This window comes from Silurus meridionalis, chromosome 13 (assembly GCF_014805685.1).
Source record: "Silurus meridionalis isolate SWU-2019-XX chromosome 13, ASM1480568v1, whole genome shotgun sequence".
Taxonomy (NCBI): Eukaryota; Metazoa; Chordata; class Actinopteri; order Siluriformes; family Siluridae; genus Silurus; species Silurus meridionalis.
Window position 1 is genome coordinate 3,334,849 of NC_060896.1, and position 19,122 is coordinate 3,353,970.

General features: G+C 37.3%; 3 protein-coding genes across 3 annotated transcripts; 1 reads left to right on the top strand and 2 right to left on the bottom strand.

Moving 5' to 3' along the window:
• Positions 1 to 1,334: 1,334 nt before the first annotated feature.
• On the top strand, positions 1,335 to 5,599 carry LOC124395331 (extracellular calcium-sensing receptor). The gene is made up of 6 exons (XM_046863751.1): positions 1,335 to 1,462; positions 1,663 to 1,972; positions 2,977 to 3,795; positions 3,912 to 4,139; positions 4,412 to 4,535; positions 4,695 to 5,599. Exons 1-6 carry the CDS (start codon positions 1,359 to 1,361, stop codon positions 5,597 to 5,599), a joined length of 2,490 nt encoding a protein of 829 aa, XP_046719707.1. The 5' UTR covers positions 1,335 to 1,358.
• Positions 5,600 to 7,089: 1,490 nt separating this feature from the next.
• LOC124395333 (extracellular calcium-sensing receptor-like) lies at positions 7,090 to 11,800 on the bottom strand. Its single transcript, XM_046863753.1, has 7 exons — positions 11,785 to 11,800; positions 10,359 to 10,512; positions 9,977 to 10,268; positions 8,931 to 9,761; positions 8,460 to 8,687; positions 8,109 to 8,232; positions 7,090 to 8,003 (listed from the first exon to the last, which is right to left on the bottom strand). The coding sequence occupies exons 1-7, from the start codon at positions 11,798 to 11,800 to the stop codon at positions 7,090 to 7,092; spliced, it is 2,559 nt and encodes an 852-aa protein (XP_046719709.1).
• A 2,928-nt stretch (positions 11,801 to 14,728) lies between these two features.
• On the bottom strand, positions 14,729 to 18,653 carry LOC124395966 (extracellular calcium-sensing receptor-like). The gene is made up of 6 exons (XM_046864863.1): positions 18,544 to 18,653; positions 18,150 to 18,444; positions 17,079 to 17,864; positions 16,549 to 16,773; positions 16,318 to 16,441; positions 14,729 to 15,642 (listed from the first exon to the last, which is right to left on the bottom strand). Exons 1-6 carry the CDS (start codon positions 18,648 to 18,650, stop codon positions 14,729 to 14,731), a joined length of 2,451 nt encoding a protein of 816 aa, XP_046720819.1. The 5' UTR covers positions 18,651 to 18,653.
• Positions 18,654 to 19,122: the final 469 nt, after the last annotated feature.

A 19,122-nucleotide genomic window follows, 5' to 3' on the forward strand; every position in this document is an offset into this window, starting at 1 on the left:
ATGATAATTTTCCCAAATGATCATAAAACATATACAAATTTTTTTTTTAAATACATATTTTCACAATTTATTAGTAAACTTGCAAAAAAACAACAGCAACGAGATAGCAAAGCCCAGACTTACCATGTGTTGCAAAGTGTCATCGTTTCCAAAAAAAACACTCGCTAATGCATAAGAAATCTACACTAATTGGCAAATCTTAGTGAACTAATACATTTAAATACTCCTTCCCACTAAACCCATGTTATACATTCTAACTGTTTACTTTGCATATATAAAAAAATCCATTGAATTGTTCAGTCAAAAACAATTTAGAGTAATTACATCTAAGAAATGAGAGAAATGGAAAGTATTCCTGTTATTTAAATGCTGTTAAACTGAATTAGAATATACAAATTTAGTCAAGCACAAGTAAGAAAACAAGACAAAACAAGCAAATGCTATAGACAAGCAGTCTTCAAATGTCTATAAAGGGTCAGGGTGGCGTCACATTTGCATTCCATGCATATATTTGACATATCTAACAGTATACTATGTCCAGTGGAATTCCTTGACTTGCATATGCAAATGAGAAAATATAAGATTTTAAATAACTGTTAAATAGACAAGCTGTTTTATAGTTTTGGGAAACAGCAACAATTTTGTCACTTTGAGTCATAGAATGGTACGAGCTTACTGGTTGTAAAGGTGGTTTGTGGAACATAAACACAAAGATGGAGACTTAGGCCATGCAATATAGTTTATTATTTGTTGTGCCATAGAGTATGATATCTACTTGCCTTTGAAATATGTCATAGGTGAAGGTAAGTTCCATCAGATCCTGCAGATGGCAATATTGGACCTGTCTTCGCATCTAATGTATAAAAATTAAGACTAACATTTGCTTCTCCATCTACTGTATCTGAGTGTTTCCCCACACAGCAAATTGTATCTGTAATTGCTTCTTGAACTTAATTTAAACTTTTCCCCTCTTATTCTTTTAAAATTCTTCTTCTTATTGATTGCAGTAATTGCCACCTTTCATTGATTCGACTCTGTCTATAATTACTGTCTGTCATTGTCATTGTTTCTTCCTCCTAACCTTTCATTCCTCCTCATTGGCCCGTGCAGATGTCAATCACCTCTGAAAATAGATGATGAATTCTTTTATAAAGCAGCATCCATCAGTCCTTTGTTCACTCTGCCAGGAACATCCATGCCCATGAATTCGTCCAGGAGTCTTTGTGACACTTAGGAATATGCCAGTCAGTGAGCAGGCACTGTTGGTTATTTTTCTGCTCCTCTGGTCCAAGGTTCACTCATCAGAATCAAGCGGAGGCTGTCAGAGAATTGGGGAATTTGATCCTCATGCGCTGGAGATGGATGGAGATGTTATTCTTGGAGGGCTCTTTCCTCTGCATTACATAGCTCCGAAACCTGATTATGTTTTTAACGACCGACCACAGGTTCAGAGGTGTAGTGGGTGAGTTATACCACTCGTTCATTTGTAGATACACAGAGATCAGTCTCTGGACGTGAGGCATCCACATGAAAGAAACATGAGTTTCGAATACAGTACATTTCTGAATGGAAAATGTACTGTAAATTGATAATTTTCTATATGGTATGGTACTTTTCCAAGATTTTCTTACACAAATATCTCTTTTATCATTTTTCTTTCAGGTTTGACCTGAGGGCTTTCCGCTGGGTCCAGACTATGGTGTTTGCCATTGAGGAGATAAACAGAAACCCCATGCTTTTACCAGGTGTGAAATTGGGTTATCGGATACTGGACAGCTGTGATCACGTTCATACTAGTCTACAGAGTGCCTTCTCTCTGGTCAATGGATCTTCTCTCTCACAGACAGAGGACTCTGTAGCCAAAAATCTTTCCTGCCTCTCTAAAGCGCCTGTTCCTGCAATCATAGGATTGGCATCATCTACCCCAACCCGAGCTGTAGCCAACACATTTGGGCCTTTTGAGATCCCCATGGTGAGCGTGGGCTTAAAAGCTGATGAGAGTGAAAAAAAGAAGCTTAACACTATATACACTTTTTTTTATTACATCACTGCAAAAAAAATCATTATGTATACATATACAATTTGAAATGTGTAAATTCATTTACAAATGTAAAAAATTGTAGTTAAAGAACTCATATTTTCACATAATTCATTATAGAAGCAGCTGTTACTGGTTCTTTATCACATTCATGCCTTCTGACAAGGACAAGAAATTTAGCCAATTTTCCTTTAGTTTTTCTGCCATGTCTCCTTTATCACTAGATTTAATGGTCCTTTTAATGTATAATAATATAATATCAATTAAATTAAACTGAATATAATATTTATATATCTATCTGTTACTTGCACAGATGCATAATTTGTTTTTTAGTGATTGTAGGATATCATTTCTATCATGGTGTGTATAGACTAATGAGTATGCACAAAATATATAGTATAGTTTGAGATATAGTTTGAGATGAAAGAAGTTGTACTGATTAGAAAAATATTCAGTTTATGAAAATAACTATTATAGGCATTACATAAAGGCAATTTTTTATTCTCTATAATAGGGCATATGAGTATTTTGGAAAGACAATTTCAGTATTAATGACACATAGTTAATGTAAGTCTCTGTTTTTGACTCAGTGATTTGTCTCATTAAAAAAACAATTTCCTATTCCTATTTGTCATTTTATTATAGTTTACAGCTTCTGATTATGTATATAAAGCCCTATGCTAATCAATGATAATCTACTTGCACATATAATCACGATATTTAAGTCTGATGTTTTACATATGTGAAGATCTAATGGCTCGTTGTCTATGATTGGTTAGCATGGCTTTAGAAATTCTACTGAAAAGTATTGCTTACACGACACATACTGTACATGTGCCAGGTACAAAAATGACTGTTGAAGTACATTTTTGTCCAGGAAAAAGAAACTTTATTTCTCTTCCTCTCTTATTACCTTTCTTTCTTGTAATTACTTGCAGATTAGCTACTTTGCGACCTGCACATGTCTGAACGATAAGAAGGTGTACCCATCCTTCCTCCGCACTGTTCCCAGCGATGTTTTCCAGGTGCAGGCTCTGGTGCAGTTGATGGCCCATTTTGGCTGGCGGTGGGTGGGTACAATTGGTACAGAGGATGACTATAGCCGCTACGGAATCCAAGCCTTTACTGAGCAGTTTGAAAAATGGGGTGGTTGTGTGGCTTTTCACCGCACAATCCCCAAAGTGCCCACTCCAAAACAGATCAGTGCCATTACTGATGCACTGGAGGCCTCTACAGCAAGAGTGATTGTGGTATTTGCCACAGAAGGCCAACTTTTGGAGCTGCTATCAGAGGTGGCACAGAGAAATCTGACAGGCTGGCAGTGGGTGGCCAGTGAAGCCTGGGTAACTGCCAGTATTCTTACAGCCCCAGTGTTTCAGCATGTGTTAACTGGAACTTTGGGTTTTTCCTTTAGAGGTGCAAATATTTCAGGGCTGTATGAGTTTCTTATGAGAGTACAGCCCTCGGATAACTTAAGATCATTCTTCACTAACATGTTTTGGGAGGAACAGTTTAATTGCCGGCTGGATTATTTCAGTAGTGAGGGGATAGACAGACCACTCTGTTCTGGTTTGGAGAATCTAACACAAGTTAAAAGCAGTTACACAATCGTGACTCCAGTGCGCGTTTCCTATAATGTGTATAAAGCGGTATATGCCATTTCTCATGCACTACACCACCTACTACTGTGCACATCTATAGCACAGGACTCAAACGAGAGAAGCTGTAACACTGGGGCAGAATTCACACCTGGGCAGGTGATAGAATCAGTCAGTTTTCTACTAATATATTGCAATATATTACTGTTGTATTATGCATATGTATTTAATCATAAGTATTATCATTCATTTTTATTTTGCATTTTTATTTACAGTTGCTTGATCATCTGAGGAGAGTGAACTTTACAAACCAGTTTGGAGAAAAGGTGTATTTTGATGAAAATGGTGAGCCAGTACCGCTCTACGACATCATAAACTGGCAGAAAGATGGGAGAGGTGGAATCAGGTTTCAAAAAGTGGGCAGCTATGATGGGTCAGCGCCCCTTTGGCAGCAGCTCAAGATGGACATGGAGTTGATAAAGTTCACAGGAGGGCAGAGCCAGGTGTTCAGCTCAAAAGAAAACAAAATGAAACAACTAATTCTTTTATTATTAGTGAACAGCATGATTTAATTCAGTATAATTCATACAGGTGTATGGGATAGATAAGTATGACTAAAAAATATAAGCCTGGCTTTAAATTATGTTTCATACAACATCTTTAAATGATTTATTATAAACAATGACTTATTTTACAATACGCACTTTTGCTAATTGGTTATTTTTTACTTCCTTGTAAAATTTGACATCTAATTCCTGTGTACATTGTCCTGCAGGTGCCATTGTCTCTATGCACAGCCCCTTGTCCTCCTGGGACTCGACAGGCCACACGACCAGGCCAACCTATTTGCTGTTTTGATTGTCTGCCTTGCACTGAGGGAGAGTTCACCAATACATCAGGTAAGAAGAAATAAATTCACTATATAACTGTGTAGGCACAAACATATATTTAGTCAGTTTTTACTGACAAAACATACAGTACAAGACTAAGCACATAATGTTGCCTGGTTCAATCATTCTTTTGGTACTTTTCAATATACTGTATGTGCCTTTTTGCAGGAGCCACAGAATGCACCCGGTGTCCTCTGTACTACTGGTCCAATGCTGAGCGTGTGGCATGTGTGGCAGGCATAGAAGAATTCCTTTCCTTTCAGGAGATCATGGGTATCACCCTTGTTATCTTGTCACTCCTGGGAGTTGCTGCAGCCACTGCTGTTTCCGTAATCTTCTTCCTCTTCAGATCTACACCGATAGTCAAAGCCAATAATTCCGAGCTCAGTTTCCTGCTTTTACTGTCACTGAAACTCTGCTTTCTTTGTTCGCTGGTTTTTCTGGGCCGGCCTTCAATGTGGTCCTGTCAGGCCCGTCAGGCAGCGTTTGGCATCAGTTTTGTTCTTTGCATTTCCTGCATTCTGGTCAAAACCATCGTGGTGCTGCTGGCTTTTCACTCCACCATGCCTGGCTCCATTTCCCTCAAACGATTCGGCCCTCCACAGCAAAGAGCATTTATTGTCAGTTGCACTGCAGGCCAAGCCATACTGTGTATTAGTTGGTTGGCATTAGCACCCCCTTACCCTTTTAAGAACACATCTTACCAAGGTGGAAGGATCATACTCGAGTGCAAAGATGTCTGGCCTTTGGGATTCTATTTGGTGCTTGGTTATATTGGTCTCCTCTCCTGTGTGTGTTTCATTCTGGCTTTTCTGGGGCGGAAACTTCCAGGCACATTTAACGAAGCCAAGTTAATCACGTTCAGTATGCTGATATTTTTTGCCGTTTGGATCTCATTCATACCTGCATACAACAGCACTCCAGGGAAATACACAGTAGCAGTAGAGATATTTGCCATTCTGGCCTCCACTTTTGGCTTGCTTTTCTGTATCTTTGCTCCTAAATGTTACATTATTTTGCTGAGGCCTGAACTTAATACCAAAAAAGGATTGACTGGAAAATCCACAAAATGAACTGTTCATACAATTGCAAAATACATGGGCTTGTGCTGTCCTATCAGCTGAGACAATAATTCCATCCTTTAATCCATCTTTTACAAACTATTCACAAAAAGGAGGAGCGGTATATATCTAGTATTTCACTGTATTGTAATTTATAATACAATACATTACTAGATAAATTTAACAATTGTTATTATTGCTCATGTGAATCAATTGTAAGCTGATGTGCAATAAAGTTTATTTTATGCAACAGTTGCAACTCTTTGATAGTTTCCTTCTTAAATTAGAATTTTGTTCAAAAATATCTCAATGTACATTTAATCAAATGTGTTTGACAAATGTCTAATATTTCATGCATTTCCTGGTCTAGTTGGAGTGACCAGTAAATGAAAGAATATAAGATGCATATAAGGTGTATACCTTATATGCATCTTATATTCTTTCATTTACTGGTCACTCCAACTTTGTTACTGTTTATTAAGTGTGCTGAACAAATCTTAATTATCTAATCTGAGAAATTATGTTAATTAACTTACAGTATGTTCAATAAAAAATGTATTCAGAATAGTTTTATGTTTTTGAAACTATAAAACATATATAAATATAATAAATCATTAATATGCTTTTTTTTGCTAGTAATAAACACCTATTTTATTTTAGCAGGAATTTTTTTTTTTTTATAAAGACCTTCAACATGATGAAGATAATAGGTATTATAGGTATAATATAGAAATGACTGTTCATTATCATTAATATCATTCTGCATATTAATGTTTAGGTTTAATCAAAGAACCCATACAGAAATCAGAAATATAGCAATATATATACAAAACATATATAGCATGCATGTTCATGTTTGGAATTCACAGATATAGAAATATGTCAAATACGTATTCATATATGCCACATTTATTTCAAAATATTACAAAAATGGACGTTTTTATATATGTAATATGTATTTTCCCCAATACACAAAAATATTTTCATACATATATCTATATCTATATATATTACTCCATATATAATGAAGTGTATATATATATATATATATATATATATATATATATATATATATATATATATACAGTGTATTAAATGAAGTAATATCTTTCTAAGAGCATATCCAAATAAGCTATAAATCTATTGACTTTTTAATAGTTAAAATTAAGATATGTAAAAAGGATCTCTTGGACATTGTTATATATATCTATAAAAGAAATTCCCTTTGGGATGAATGAAGTAATCTATTTATTATCTGTCTTTTGACATTACTGGTAAATTAGATATATATTTTCCTATCAAGAAAAATAATAATACACCAACTGAAATGTCTTTATTTTTTATTCTTTGTGTCAAACTTGAGTCGTCAACGTCTACCAGCCTTATTTCAAATGTTCCAGTAAATGCTTCAATAAAGCTTTAAAAATATGTAATAAGTCATCATTCTGTACATGTCATATAGACAGATAGTTAAAAATAATTTAACAATTCGTATTTTGTAACTATTGGTTTTGTGTTGCTCGACTCATGATGGCCTTTTTGGTGTTCCGTTCAGGATGTAAGAGTATAATGTAGCACTTTGGAGCAAATATGGCTATCAGCAGGCCAAAACTAGATGCTAAGATAGCAAAGACCTCTACAGCCACAGAGTACTTCCCTGGAGAGCTGACGTATGCAGGCACAAAAGTGATCCAAACGGCACAGAATATTAGCATGCTAAATGTGATGAACTTGGCCTCGTTAAAATTATCTGGCAGGTTCCTTGCTAAGAAGGCCAGAAGAAAGCTGACAGCAGCCAGCAGGCCAATGTAACCTAATAGAGCTGCAAACCCCATCACAGAGCCTAAAGCACATTCAAACACTATTTTTGAACTGATGTAGCGAGTGTTTTTGTGAGGGGTGGGAGAGGCTGTAGTTAGCCAGACTGTGCATATGACCACCTGGAGGGCTGTAAGGACTAACACTGTACCTCGCTGTTGGGCCACTCCAAACCACTTTATAGCATTTTGACTTTCTGGCCGAGAAGACTTAAACACTGCTACAACCACCATGGTTTTGACCAGGATGCTGGAGACGCTCAATACAAAACTTATACCAAATACCACATGCCTTAGCTGGCATGTCCACAGTTGAGGCTGGCCAATGAACAGCAACACACATAGGAAGCACAGTTTGAGTGACAGGAGCAGCAGGAAACTGAGCTCAGAGTTGTTGGCCCGGACCACAGGGGTGTGGCGATGATGCACAAACACAATCAGAACCCCAGTGCAGAAACAAGTGCCAAAAAGGGAAGCTGTTGTTAAGGAGATGCCCAGTGGCTCTTCATAGGACAGGAACTCCACCTCCTTTGGGACACAATGGTCCTTCTCTGGGCTGGACCAGAACTCATCAGGGCATGCAGTGCATTCTAATGTATCTGAATTTGAGAAGAGAACCAAAAAAATAAGGATTATAAATAAATGAACAGGAAACGTTTGAATAATCTTCGAGAATATTTATAATATATTAATGTCAAGTTCACCTGTTGTGTTGCTGATCTCTCCATCAGCACAGGGCAGACAGTCAAAGCAGCAGATGGGCATGCCTTTCTTTCTGGCTCTCCTGGTGCCCATGGGGCAGCTTTCACTGCACACAGACCTGGGTGGCTGAAAAATCGAGAGTGTAGATTCATCAGTTCATCAGCGATGCATTGCTTTTGCAGAATTTTTCTATACATGTACAGTTCATGATATTTCTGTGTATGGCACTGTGTTAAATGTGGCATTCGATAGTCTTAGAAATCAAATATGATTTAACGTAATGTATAAAGACATTTTTCTTTGTAATATACAAACAGTTTTTCTTTCTGTATTATATGTGAATGCTGTTTTACTTTATTGGTATCAAAGTTCCAGTACAGAGCATCCTCATTCAATGTAAGGACATGGTTTCTTTGTGCAGCTTCATCCACCACACCAACTGTCTGGAGCCTCATCGAACCATCCGAGTTTGGCTGCCAGTTCATAATATCATAGATAGCCAAGGGATTGCCATTTATGTCAAAAGATACATGATCCCCAAAGCCAGTGGTGAAATTCACTCTTTGTAGGTAATGGACAACCTGTAGTAGTGTTTATAAGAGAAATAGCAGGCAGAGAAGACAGGTATTATTCAATAATCAGAAAAAAAATATATATATCACACATAGTGATTTAGAATTAAAAACAAATATCACTAATTCCCCTATACTTAAACATGTACTGTTACAATTGAGCTTTGTTACAGATAAGTTTCAAATGATTAACACATTTCCAGAATAAGGACCACTAAATTCAATAACTATGTGTGTATTAATCAGTTTCACCTGCCAGGGCTGTAAGGTGACTATTTTAGCACAGCTGTGACCATTAAAAGGCCCTTTGCCATCCTGACACTGTGTCAGGTCATGCAGGGCATGAGCAAGCGCATAAACTGCTTTATATACATTATAGGATGCTCTTAATTCAGACATATCACTGTATGCTGTTTTTGTGCTGCTCAGATCTTCATTCCCTGTGCACAACATTCTTTCATCTTTCATGGCAGTCTGCATGTTTTCTGAATCAAACCTGCATCCGAACATTTCCTCCCAAAAGATCCGGACCATATTGTTTGCTGGCTTCGTGTCAGGGCGCAGACGTAGCAGGAAATCCCGAAGGCCTGCAATCTCTCCACGCCGGATAGCAATGCCTAGAGTTCCTCCAAGGAACGGGAGCAGGTGTGGTGTGAGGAAGACAGATGAAGTAGCCCAGGCCTCGCTAGCAATCCACTGTTTTCCAGTGACATTTCTGAGAGACACTTCGTGTATTAATGAAACCAAGTATGCATCAGTAGAGATCACCACCACCACCTTAGCTGTGGAGGTTTTAATCACTCTGACAATACGCTCCACATCTTTGAGGTTGTTGTCCCTGGGCAGCATCTCAGAATAAGCCACACAGCCGCCAAGCTGTTCCTGAACATCCTGGTGGAAGGAGTAGGCAGCATAGATCCCATAGTCATCGTTGCTGTACACCAGGCCCACCCAGGTCCATCCGAAGTGCTTCAAGATTAGGATGATGGCACGAACCTGGAAGGCATCACTGGGGATTGTCCTGAAAAACGAGGGGAACTGATGCCGATCAGTGAGACAGGAGCAAGTGGCAAAGTAGCTCACCTGATGAAGAGTAAGACAGAAATAGAAAAAAGAAATCAGGGATAGAGAATGAACAAAAGAAAAGCAGGTATGAAATGACAGAATTTGCGGAAATACATGGCTTCTCTTGATGCAAATCATTACATAAACAATCTGTAGCCACAATTTAATACAAAGAAAATTCAAATGACAAAAAAGTTTCTTAAAAGCCATCAGAACTTTCCCTGCATCTGTACCATGGGCACTCGAAACAACCCCAGCACACTAGAGATAGCAATAGAATGAGTGGAACCCGGATCTCCCACTATTCCGATCACCGGAGGAGGACTGGTGCAGTTCAGACCGGAGGCAAGTTCATCAGTCCCACTGATGAGAGCTGTGGCTGCCCGAAATGCTACCGCAAGCTTCACGCAGTTATCATATAAATGATATCCCAGTGTGATGTTAGGAAGCAGGTTGGGATTTCTATTGATCTCATCTATAGCAAAAACCATTGTCATCGCCTGCTGGAAGTTTGCCATGTCGAACCTGTCGCAATACCACAAAGAGATAAATCATGTGAGTGAAGTTAAATTTATTCAAATAAATTGTGTAATTTTGGTAGTCAAACCCACTCACTGTTCACAATAAGGTTGCTCCGGCGCACTTGTGAAGCTCAACTCTGGAAAAACAGTAATAAAGTGGATTGCAAATAGGCCTCCTAGAATAAAATCTCCATCCTGCTGCATCCCATTTAGCCTGAAGTGCCCCCTGAGCTGACAGGTTCCTGAGTCTAGATCCAAACATGTGACTAAAGATGCAGAGAAGAGGGCTAATGATGAGATCCAAGCTATGCACAGATACCGGTATAAAAAAGACCACATCTTTCTTTATCTCTGCCTCGTTCTGTCTCCTTCTCCAAAAGTTTTTGGAGTTCAGTTTTATATACTGTATCTGCTGAGGCTCTGTGGGTCCTTTGGGAAATTATGACTTCACATTTTTTTGGCTGTGACTTTTATTATATTCTTTCTAATTTATGTAATGATTATTTACTTTTTTTATATTTACTTTATCCTACAGAAGATATATAAATATACGTATATACAATAAGATATGTGAAGTTAGTACCATTAAGTTTAACCCCAGAAAAGCTGTATGCATATTTCTTTAACATGGATTGGTTTATGTTATTTGTAAATATTTATTATTTGGAATACTTATAGTTTTATTTATTTATTTATTTATTTATTTATTTATTTATTTATTTATTTATTTTTACAATGCTATTTCTAGAGTGGAAATCATTAAGTGCCTTCAGAATAAAAAGATTAGAGACATCCTGTCATTTCACTTTGGGTTGGTTTACTATTTCACCATTGTGGTGGTAATAAATCTATTGTTCCAGAATTTGTGACAACATTTGTTTTTGATATTTTTTTATTCATTGTAAAATGCATTGTAAAAGTAGAAAGGAAAATCTAAAACAATTAAATGTTGTCGACCAGGGGGTCTTCATTCTTATCTGCAAATTGTCATTATCACTGCATGTTTCCACGCTACTCATTAGGCAATTAAATGTAGTTTTCTTTCTCTAGCTGTTTGCATAACAAAGTATATTGCTGTAGCATTAAGAATGTATATGCCTGGAAGAATATATTTGACTTGGGTATAAAAATGGATAATATTTCCATAGTCTTTGTATAGCAGTAATAATGGCATAGTCAATTCAATTCTAGATTTATTTAACAATAGACATTGTCTCAGAGAGTCAGTTTCGAATCTCATCCAGAACCATAGAATAGCAACTGAAGAGGTCATATGGAGCAAATGTGGAAAACCTGTTTTTATATTGTTTTTTTTATATATATTTTTAACAGTTTAAAAATATACCATATATTGACTCTCAGTATTAAATCCTGCAGATGGCAATATTGGACCAGTCCTTACATCTGTTGTACATAAACACCTTGAAACACTCAAAAAACCAACAACACAAAAAGGGCCACACTATTGCGTTTTCATTTTAATTGAATGCATACGTTTCAATTAATTGTAAGCTATGCACTTTTATTTATATACATATATGAATTTATGTATTTATTTAATTGTTTGTTTAAATTGTCACATTTACCATTCATTTCTTTAACACTGTAAAATAAAATAAAAATCCGAGTCTGCTTAGTGATCAAATTGTTGTTTTCTTCCTCCCAATCTTCCTTCCACCCCATTGGTTTAAGAAGATGTCAGTCACCTATGAATCCATATGACATAATGATTTTTTTTTAATAAAGCAGAGTCCTTCTCTCTGTTATATGCCAATGAATTTGCCTAGGACCCTCTGTGTACTGGTACTGTTGGTTTGTTTTGTACCAGTAGGTGTCAGACAATAGAGGAATTTTACTGGATGTGCTGGGGAAGGATGGAGGTGATATCTGTGGAGGGCTCAACTATCTGCATCATAAAGCTGTAGTATATTATTAAGTTCTCTCAAGGCCCCAGTTTAGAAGTGTAATTGGTGGACAAATTGCATATTCTGATAGAGATCTGGCTTTGAATGCATGTAATGGAAGAGATCTATGTGCCATATATACTGATATGAAAATGCATAAATAAATGAGTAAATTAGCAAAAATAGGGGTTTTGGGGCAGGTAACATAGCTGATTTTCTTTTCCCCACCTTGTTTAAGTTAATCTCAGTATTACATTTTTTAAATATTTTTCCTAACATTCTTAGACAACAATTTTTTCATCTTTTCAACTTTTTTTAGGACCTGTGTGGGCCTGGTATCTTTCTGCTTGGTCCAGTCTATGGTACCCCAGGCTTTCACCAGCTGTGAAACTATATTACTTATAGTCAGTGGATCTTCTCATCTGCAAAGGTCTCTGCAGCAAAGAGTTTTTCTTACTTTCCTAAAGCACATCTTCCTGTAATCACAGGCTTATTATTTACTATAACCTGAGCTCTACACATTTTATAATGCCAGATCTATTTTTTCTACTTTGCTTATCCACAAAGCCCTTATTATTTATGTTCTGATGCATGGTGTACTGAAATTCTGAAGAAAATGAACTGTTCGAGTTTGTTCAATATTGTGTTTCATTACATTACATGATCTATTTAATGCGCATTACAATATTCAATAATGATGTAAAAATTCCTTCCAATTCCTTCCAACAAGATTTGTTTGATTGAAGGTACACATGGTTCTTTATCAAATTCATTTTTGCTGATAAGAAGACTCTTTTTTTTCTCTCTCATTCATATATAAAATATAGTATTTAATAAAATGTATATAATTAGTTGATAGAGATAGATATCTAATTATCTTTCACATATTTCCTGATAAAGTTTGAGTATGCATACTGAAAGCCTGAATAATATACAGTACAGACCAAAAGTTTGGACACACCTTCTCATTCAAAGAGTTTTCTTTATTTTCATGACTATGAAAATTGTAGAGTCACACTGAAGGCATCAAGGGCTATTTGAGCAAGAAGGAGAGTGATGGGGTGCTGCGCCAGATGACCTGGCCTCCACAGTCACCGGACCTGAACCCAATCGAGATGGTTTAGGGGTGAGCTGGACCGCAGAGTGAAGGCAAAAGGGCCAACAAGTGCCAAGCATCTCTCGGGGAACTCCTTCAAGACTGTTGGAAGACCATTTCAGGTGACTACCTCTTGAAGCTCATCAAGAGAATGCCAAGAGTGTGCAAAGCAGTAATCAAAGCAAAAGGTGGCTACTTTGAAGAACCTAGAATATGACATTTTTCAGTTGTTTCACACGTTTTTGTTATGTATATAATTCCATATATAATTCCACATGTGTTCATTCATAGTTTTGATGCCTTCAGTGTGAATCTTCAATTTTCATAGTCATGAAAATAAAGAAAAACTCTTTGAATGAGAAAGTGTGTCCAAACTTTTGGTCTGTACTGTATATCTAAAAACACTCTCACAAATGCAGTTGATTAATAAAGTGCATTATGACTTTTTTTTTGGTGTTTGGATCTCATTTATAACTGCATACAGCATTACAGGGAAATACACAGTTGCAGCGAGGGTATAGAGGCCACGCTAGACTCCACTTTTGGATTGCTTTTCTGATTTTTTGGTCCTAAATGTTACATTATTTTTGCTGAGAACTAACCTGGATAAATGAGTGGAAGAATGAGTGGATAAAACATAAAAAATTAACCATTGACTATTTTTTCTAATTGCAGTTTAATCAGTATACAGTTGGCCGTGCTGTCCTATAAAGAGCAATAATTAAATGCTGTAATCAAATCTATCACATAATTTACAAATTAATCAGACATACACAGAAAGTAGGAACATCAGATCTAGCACTTCACAAAACTTAATAAATTATATTCATATGTAATTCATAAATTACAATACAATTCAGCACCAAACATTTAAGAATAATGATGTCCAATAAATGCAAACTGATAGCAGTAAATTTTATTTTGTGAAATAAAATGTGCAGCATTTTTTATTTCAAATGTCACAAAAAGTCACTTTTTAAAGGATGTTCATTACTACGTTCCCACATATGCAAAAATATATTTATAAATGTTTCATGACTTTGTATATTCACCATAAGCTTTTACATACTTATCACTCAATTACTGTTTATTAAGACTGATGTACACATGAGTAGCTAACTGAACATGGAATGGTATGGTTTTATTTTGTTATATAAAAATATTAAAATCGAAAAAAGCTTAATTTCAAGGGATTATTGCAATAATAATGTGAATGTAAAAAAACTTTAACAAAGCTGACTCTATGCATATTAAAACAAACAGCTAATCAGTCCAATGCAAGCAAAATCATATTTATTTTTTAACTGTACAACTTTATATTTTAGATGAGTACAACTGGTACATAGAACCAGAAAGATATTTAAAAAAGAATATTGATGAGATTTGAAGACTATGCATATATAAACATTATACATTGTGACAAATTTCCAGTTGATCATGTCAACTTTGCTTTTTTCAAAGCTCTCAAAGTGCCTTAGAGGGCACTTTACCCATAAGGTGCTTTTTCGTATTCTGGTCTGGTCTGAATACAATTATAAAGCATTTGGGAGCAAAAATACAAATAATCAAACCAAAGCTTGAAGCTAATATTGCAAAGATCTCCACAGCTACAGTGAATTTTCCAGGAGAGCTGACATAAGCTGGAATAAAGGTGATCCAAACTGCACAGAATATGAGCATGCTGAATGTGATGAATTTGGCTTCATTGAAATTGTCAGGAAGCTTCCGTGCCAGAAAAGCCAAAATAAAACATAAAAGCGCCAGGAGTCCTATATAACCCAGCACAGCCCAGAAACCTATAGTGGAACCTAAACCACATTCCAAGATAATTCTTTCCTTGTACTGTTTTATGTTTTTAAAAGGGAAAGGAGGGGATATTGTTAACCAAAGCACACAAATAAGAACCTGTATTAGAGTGAATGCCAGTACACTGAGTCTCTGTTGTGGAGGACCAAACCATTTCATGACATTGCTACCTGGAAGTGTAGCCCTGAAAGCCATCAACACAACTAATGTTTTTCCCAGAACACAAGAAATGCAAAGCACAAAAGTGATCCCAAACGCTGTGTGGCGCAGCATACAGGACCAATCCGAAGGCTGCCCAATGAAAGTAAGTGAACAGAGGAAACACAGTGTCAGAGAGAAAAGCAGCAGAAAGCTCAGTTCAGAGTTGTTCGCCCTGACTATAGGAGACGCCCTGTGCTTGTAAAAGACTACAGCTACACAAACAGCCATGAAGGCCCCAGCAATGGAGAACACTGTTAGGATGATGCCCAAAGTTTCATTCCAGGAGAGAAACTCAACAGGCTTTGGGAGGCAGCTGTCTTGCTGGGTGTTGGGCCAAAACTCCGGAGGGCAGCGCAAACAATCCAATGAGTCTAGAAGCAAAATCACAATCGTTTAATATGTCAAGACCACACATGATCCATTACAGTAATATAAGAGAATAAGAACACTAGGCTATGATTGCTGTCGAACAGTTCCTTTGTTTTTGTTTTATGTTATTCTTGAAGATCAATCTTTTTAGCAGGAATAATAAATACTTCAAGATCAATTCCACGTCCATGCATGTGACCTGCCATGTCATAAACCAAGCCAAAATATCGCTATTGGATAGACACCTGACCAATCACTGACCAGTCTTATTATAAGCTTCTCTGCAAAAGCTTTCCAAAAGATTTCAAAGTGTGTCAGCGATGATTTGTGCCTATTTAGCCATAATATCATATGCAAGGTCAGGCACTGTTGCTGGGAGTGGATTCCAGGGGCACCGTCAGTGCAATAATTTTTCTATGGGGTTGAGGTCAGGATTTTGTGCAGGCCATCCCAGATCTTCTAGTGCTCACTTTAAATACAGGGGAATTTCAATGCTTGTACAGGTTCTGGCCTCTTATATCCAGTGCAGAAAATAACAACTATGCGTCTTAAGCTTTGTGAAACCATTTAGAGAAGACCTATATATGGTCATGATGATCAGGTGTCCTTGTACATAGTTTACTCTTCCCAATAATCAAATATTTGAAATATAGTCGAAATAGAAATGGATTTATGACCTGTTTTGTTACTTATTTCTCCTTCAGCACATGGAATACAGTCATAGCAGCAGACAGGCCTTCCCTTCTGCATGGCTTTCCTAGTACCTGGGGGACAGCTCTTGCTGCACACAGACTCTGGTACCTATTTAAAACATATGTAATACATATATAGAACTCAGTACACTATTAATCATACTGCATGATGAAAAATAAGCTGTTTTGAATGCTGGAAATGCAACAAAACTACACCTTTGTCTGTTCTCCAACCCAACTGATATTTCTGCTCATTCTGAACTCCTGTCCTCTTGGTTTAGATGAATCATATTGGCCCACTGTTATTAAAACCAAAGCGCCATCCTTGTCAAACTGCCAGTTTATGAGCTCATAATCGCCTGGAGGGTCTCCATTAGAATCAAAAGAGACCTGATAGCCATTTCTGGTAGTGAAGTTCAGTGTTTTGAGCTGGTTCCGTATCTGCAGTGACAGACAATATTTTAGGAATGGTTCAGTAGTTTGAAGTGTGAGGGTTTTTTCCTCTTTATTTTAGTTGCATGGATCACTTTAACATAGATTTGTTTCGGAAATTCAAATTAGAAGCCAATATCACTCTGAACTTTCCACCTCCAGAATACAAGTTAAGAAGAAGAATAGCAAAAGTGAATATATTTTTGAACATATTTCATTGGACCTAAGAGTGACATTAGTGATTTAAACTATATATATATATATATATATATATATATATATATATATATATAGCTCCAGTATATGTCGAATACCTGCCATGGGGAAAATTGAATGGTCTTGTCGCATTGGTTGTCATTGCAAATTAATCCGTGGATGGCATATGCTATGGCATAGGTTGCTTTGTACACCATATTAGTCACGCGTAACTGAGACGTGTCTGTGTATGCGTTATGGAGCGTGCCAATGTCCTCGGTTCCGTCACACTCTCTTACACCATGACTGACACCTTCTCGGCCCTTCAGCCTGCAAGTGAACGAGCTTTCCCAAAACTCTGTTAGCATAGGCGATTTCAGAGCTTCATCTGGAGTCAGGTTTAGGAGAAACTCACGAAAGCCAGGAATAACTGACCGGGGAATCCCGAATCCTATTGCACCAGCGCACATGTTAAAGCGCAACAACTCTGGCTCAATGATCCACGTTTCGCTTCCGATCCACTGAAGTGGAGGCGGCGGATTTCGTGCCAGTTCCTCCAAGAGAAACCTCATGTCTCCAGACGCAATAAACGCCACTATAACTCGAGCTGTGGAGCTGCGGATCACGTTTGCGACTCGCTCTAGTTTACTGCGCGGCTGCGTCCTGTAGTAGGACTCGGAGTATTCCACGCAGATCCCCTCCGCCTGCGCAGCCTTTAGGAATGATGCCATTCCGTAATTGCCATAATCCGAGTCGCTGCGCACTGCTCCAATCCATGTCCAACCAAAATGCTTGACCAACCGTGCCAGTGCGGCTGCTTGATGTTGGTCACTAGGAATGGTCCTAAAGAATGCAGGATACTGATGCTTATTACTCAGACATGCACAGGTCGCATAGTGACTCACCTGGAATTGAAAGCGCAAAAACGTCTCCATGAATAAACTTTTTTTACACTGGTGCGTATTTTTACCTGTAGCTTCAACACATGCACCTGCATGCATGCATAAAACTTTAGACTTAGCATAAAAAATCACATGCACCTGCATGCATGCATAAAACTTTTGACTTGGCCTAAAAACGCATGCATGCATGTATAAAACTTTAGACTTAGCCTAAAAAAGCATCTTTTATTTTAATTATATCATGCAAAAAAAAAAAAATGGTGTAATAGCCTGTAATGCTGTAATAACCTGCGGAATTCCAAAAAGCCCCAGAGTCCTTGCCATGCTTATAGACGGCGTGGACGCAGACTCTCCCACGATTGCAGACACACCTGCAGATTTGGAACAAATATCTGTATCATTAAACGCTGATTCTACACCGTTTGCAAACTGAAACGCAACTTTTATTGACATGGGCACAGAGGAGCATGAATCATGTATCAGGTATCCTAAATTGACGCCTGGAAGAAGATCTGTCCTGTTATTGATCTCATGGATGCTGAACTGCAAGGCGCGGGCGAAGCGCATTTCTCTGAAATCCATGCTGTTAGGAGACAGGAAAAAAAGAAAGAAATTTGTCATATTTTGTGTCTTCTACAATATCAATCAATAATTACAGAATGAGTTTCTGTTGAGTCCACACCTTCCAGAGCACTGCAGCTGTGGTGGCTGAAAGGTAAAATTGCTCTGCTCTAATCTGGTGTAGTAATGAATGGAGAAAATCCCTCCAATCACGAAATCTCCATTCATAAAAATGCCAGGTGTCTGAGGATCAGTCCAGAGTCTGCAACTAGCTGTACATATTGCAGATTTGGGCACAGTTATCCAAAGAATAAAGGGAATCAGGCTGAAAATGAGCGGCATTGCAGAATCAGTGGAACACAAAGCACAATGAAGGACAAGATGCTTGGTCACATTTCTTTAAATGGCCCTCTTGTTGTGATGCTTCATGTTTTTTTTGGTGGTGGGGTGGATGTGATTGGGCAAAAAAGGGGCTGATGATTCAGTATTCAGAATTGAGTTCCTGTCGTTTTTTTTTACCATATATACATACTTACTTCCATACATATACAGAACACAACAATATGAAAAAGCTCATATGCATATTTAAAGTACCTGTACATGTAAAAGTTTTTAATCCATAATTTAATCATTTCTACACAAAAGCATATTTTATAAGGTTTGTTAAAAAAAAATCCTACATTTAATTATTAAAAACAAT

What these genes read in the sequence shown, in the direction of transcription:
- LOC124395331 (XM_046863751.1), top strand. Translation starts at nt 1,359, where the DNA reads ATGGATGGAGATGTTATTCTTGGAGGGCTCTTTCCTCTGCATTACATA. An exon ending in CAGGTTCAGAGGTGTAGTGG is followed by an intron (nt 1,463 to 1,662) that starts GTGAGTTATACC and finishes TTTTTCTTTCAG; the next exon opens with GTTTGACCTGAGGGCTTTCC. An exon ending in CAGAATTCACACCTGGGCAG is followed by an intron (nt 3,796 to 3,911) that starts GTGATAGAATCA and finishes TTTTATTTACAG; the next exon opens with TTGCTTGATCATCTGAGGAG.
- LOC124395333 (XM_046863753.1), bottom strand. An exon ending in GGTTGTTTCGAGTGCCCATG is followed by an intron (nt 9,762 to 9,976) that starts GTACAGATGCAG and finishes ACTCTTCATCAG; the next exon opens with GTGAGCTACTTTGCCACTTG. An exon ending in AGAGATCAGCAACACAACAG is followed by an intron (nt 8,004 to 8,108) that starts GTGAACTTGACA and finishes TCTCAAATTCAG; the next exon opens with ATACATTAGAATGCACTGCA.
- LOC124395966 (XM_046864863.1), bottom strand. Translation starts at nt 18,650, where the DNA reads ATGAATGGAGATTTCGTGATTGGAGGGATTTTCTCCATTCATTACTAC. An exon ending in GGCTTTTTGGAATTCCGCAG is followed by an intron (nt 17,865 to 18,149) that starts GTTATTACAGCA and finishes TTTCAATTCCAG; the next exon opens with GTGAGTCACTATGCGACCTG. An exon ending in AGAAATAAGTAACAAAACAG is followed by an intron (nt 15,643 to 16,317) that starts GTCATAAATCCA and finishes TTTTGCTTCTAG; the next exon opens with ACTCATTGGATTGTTTGCGC.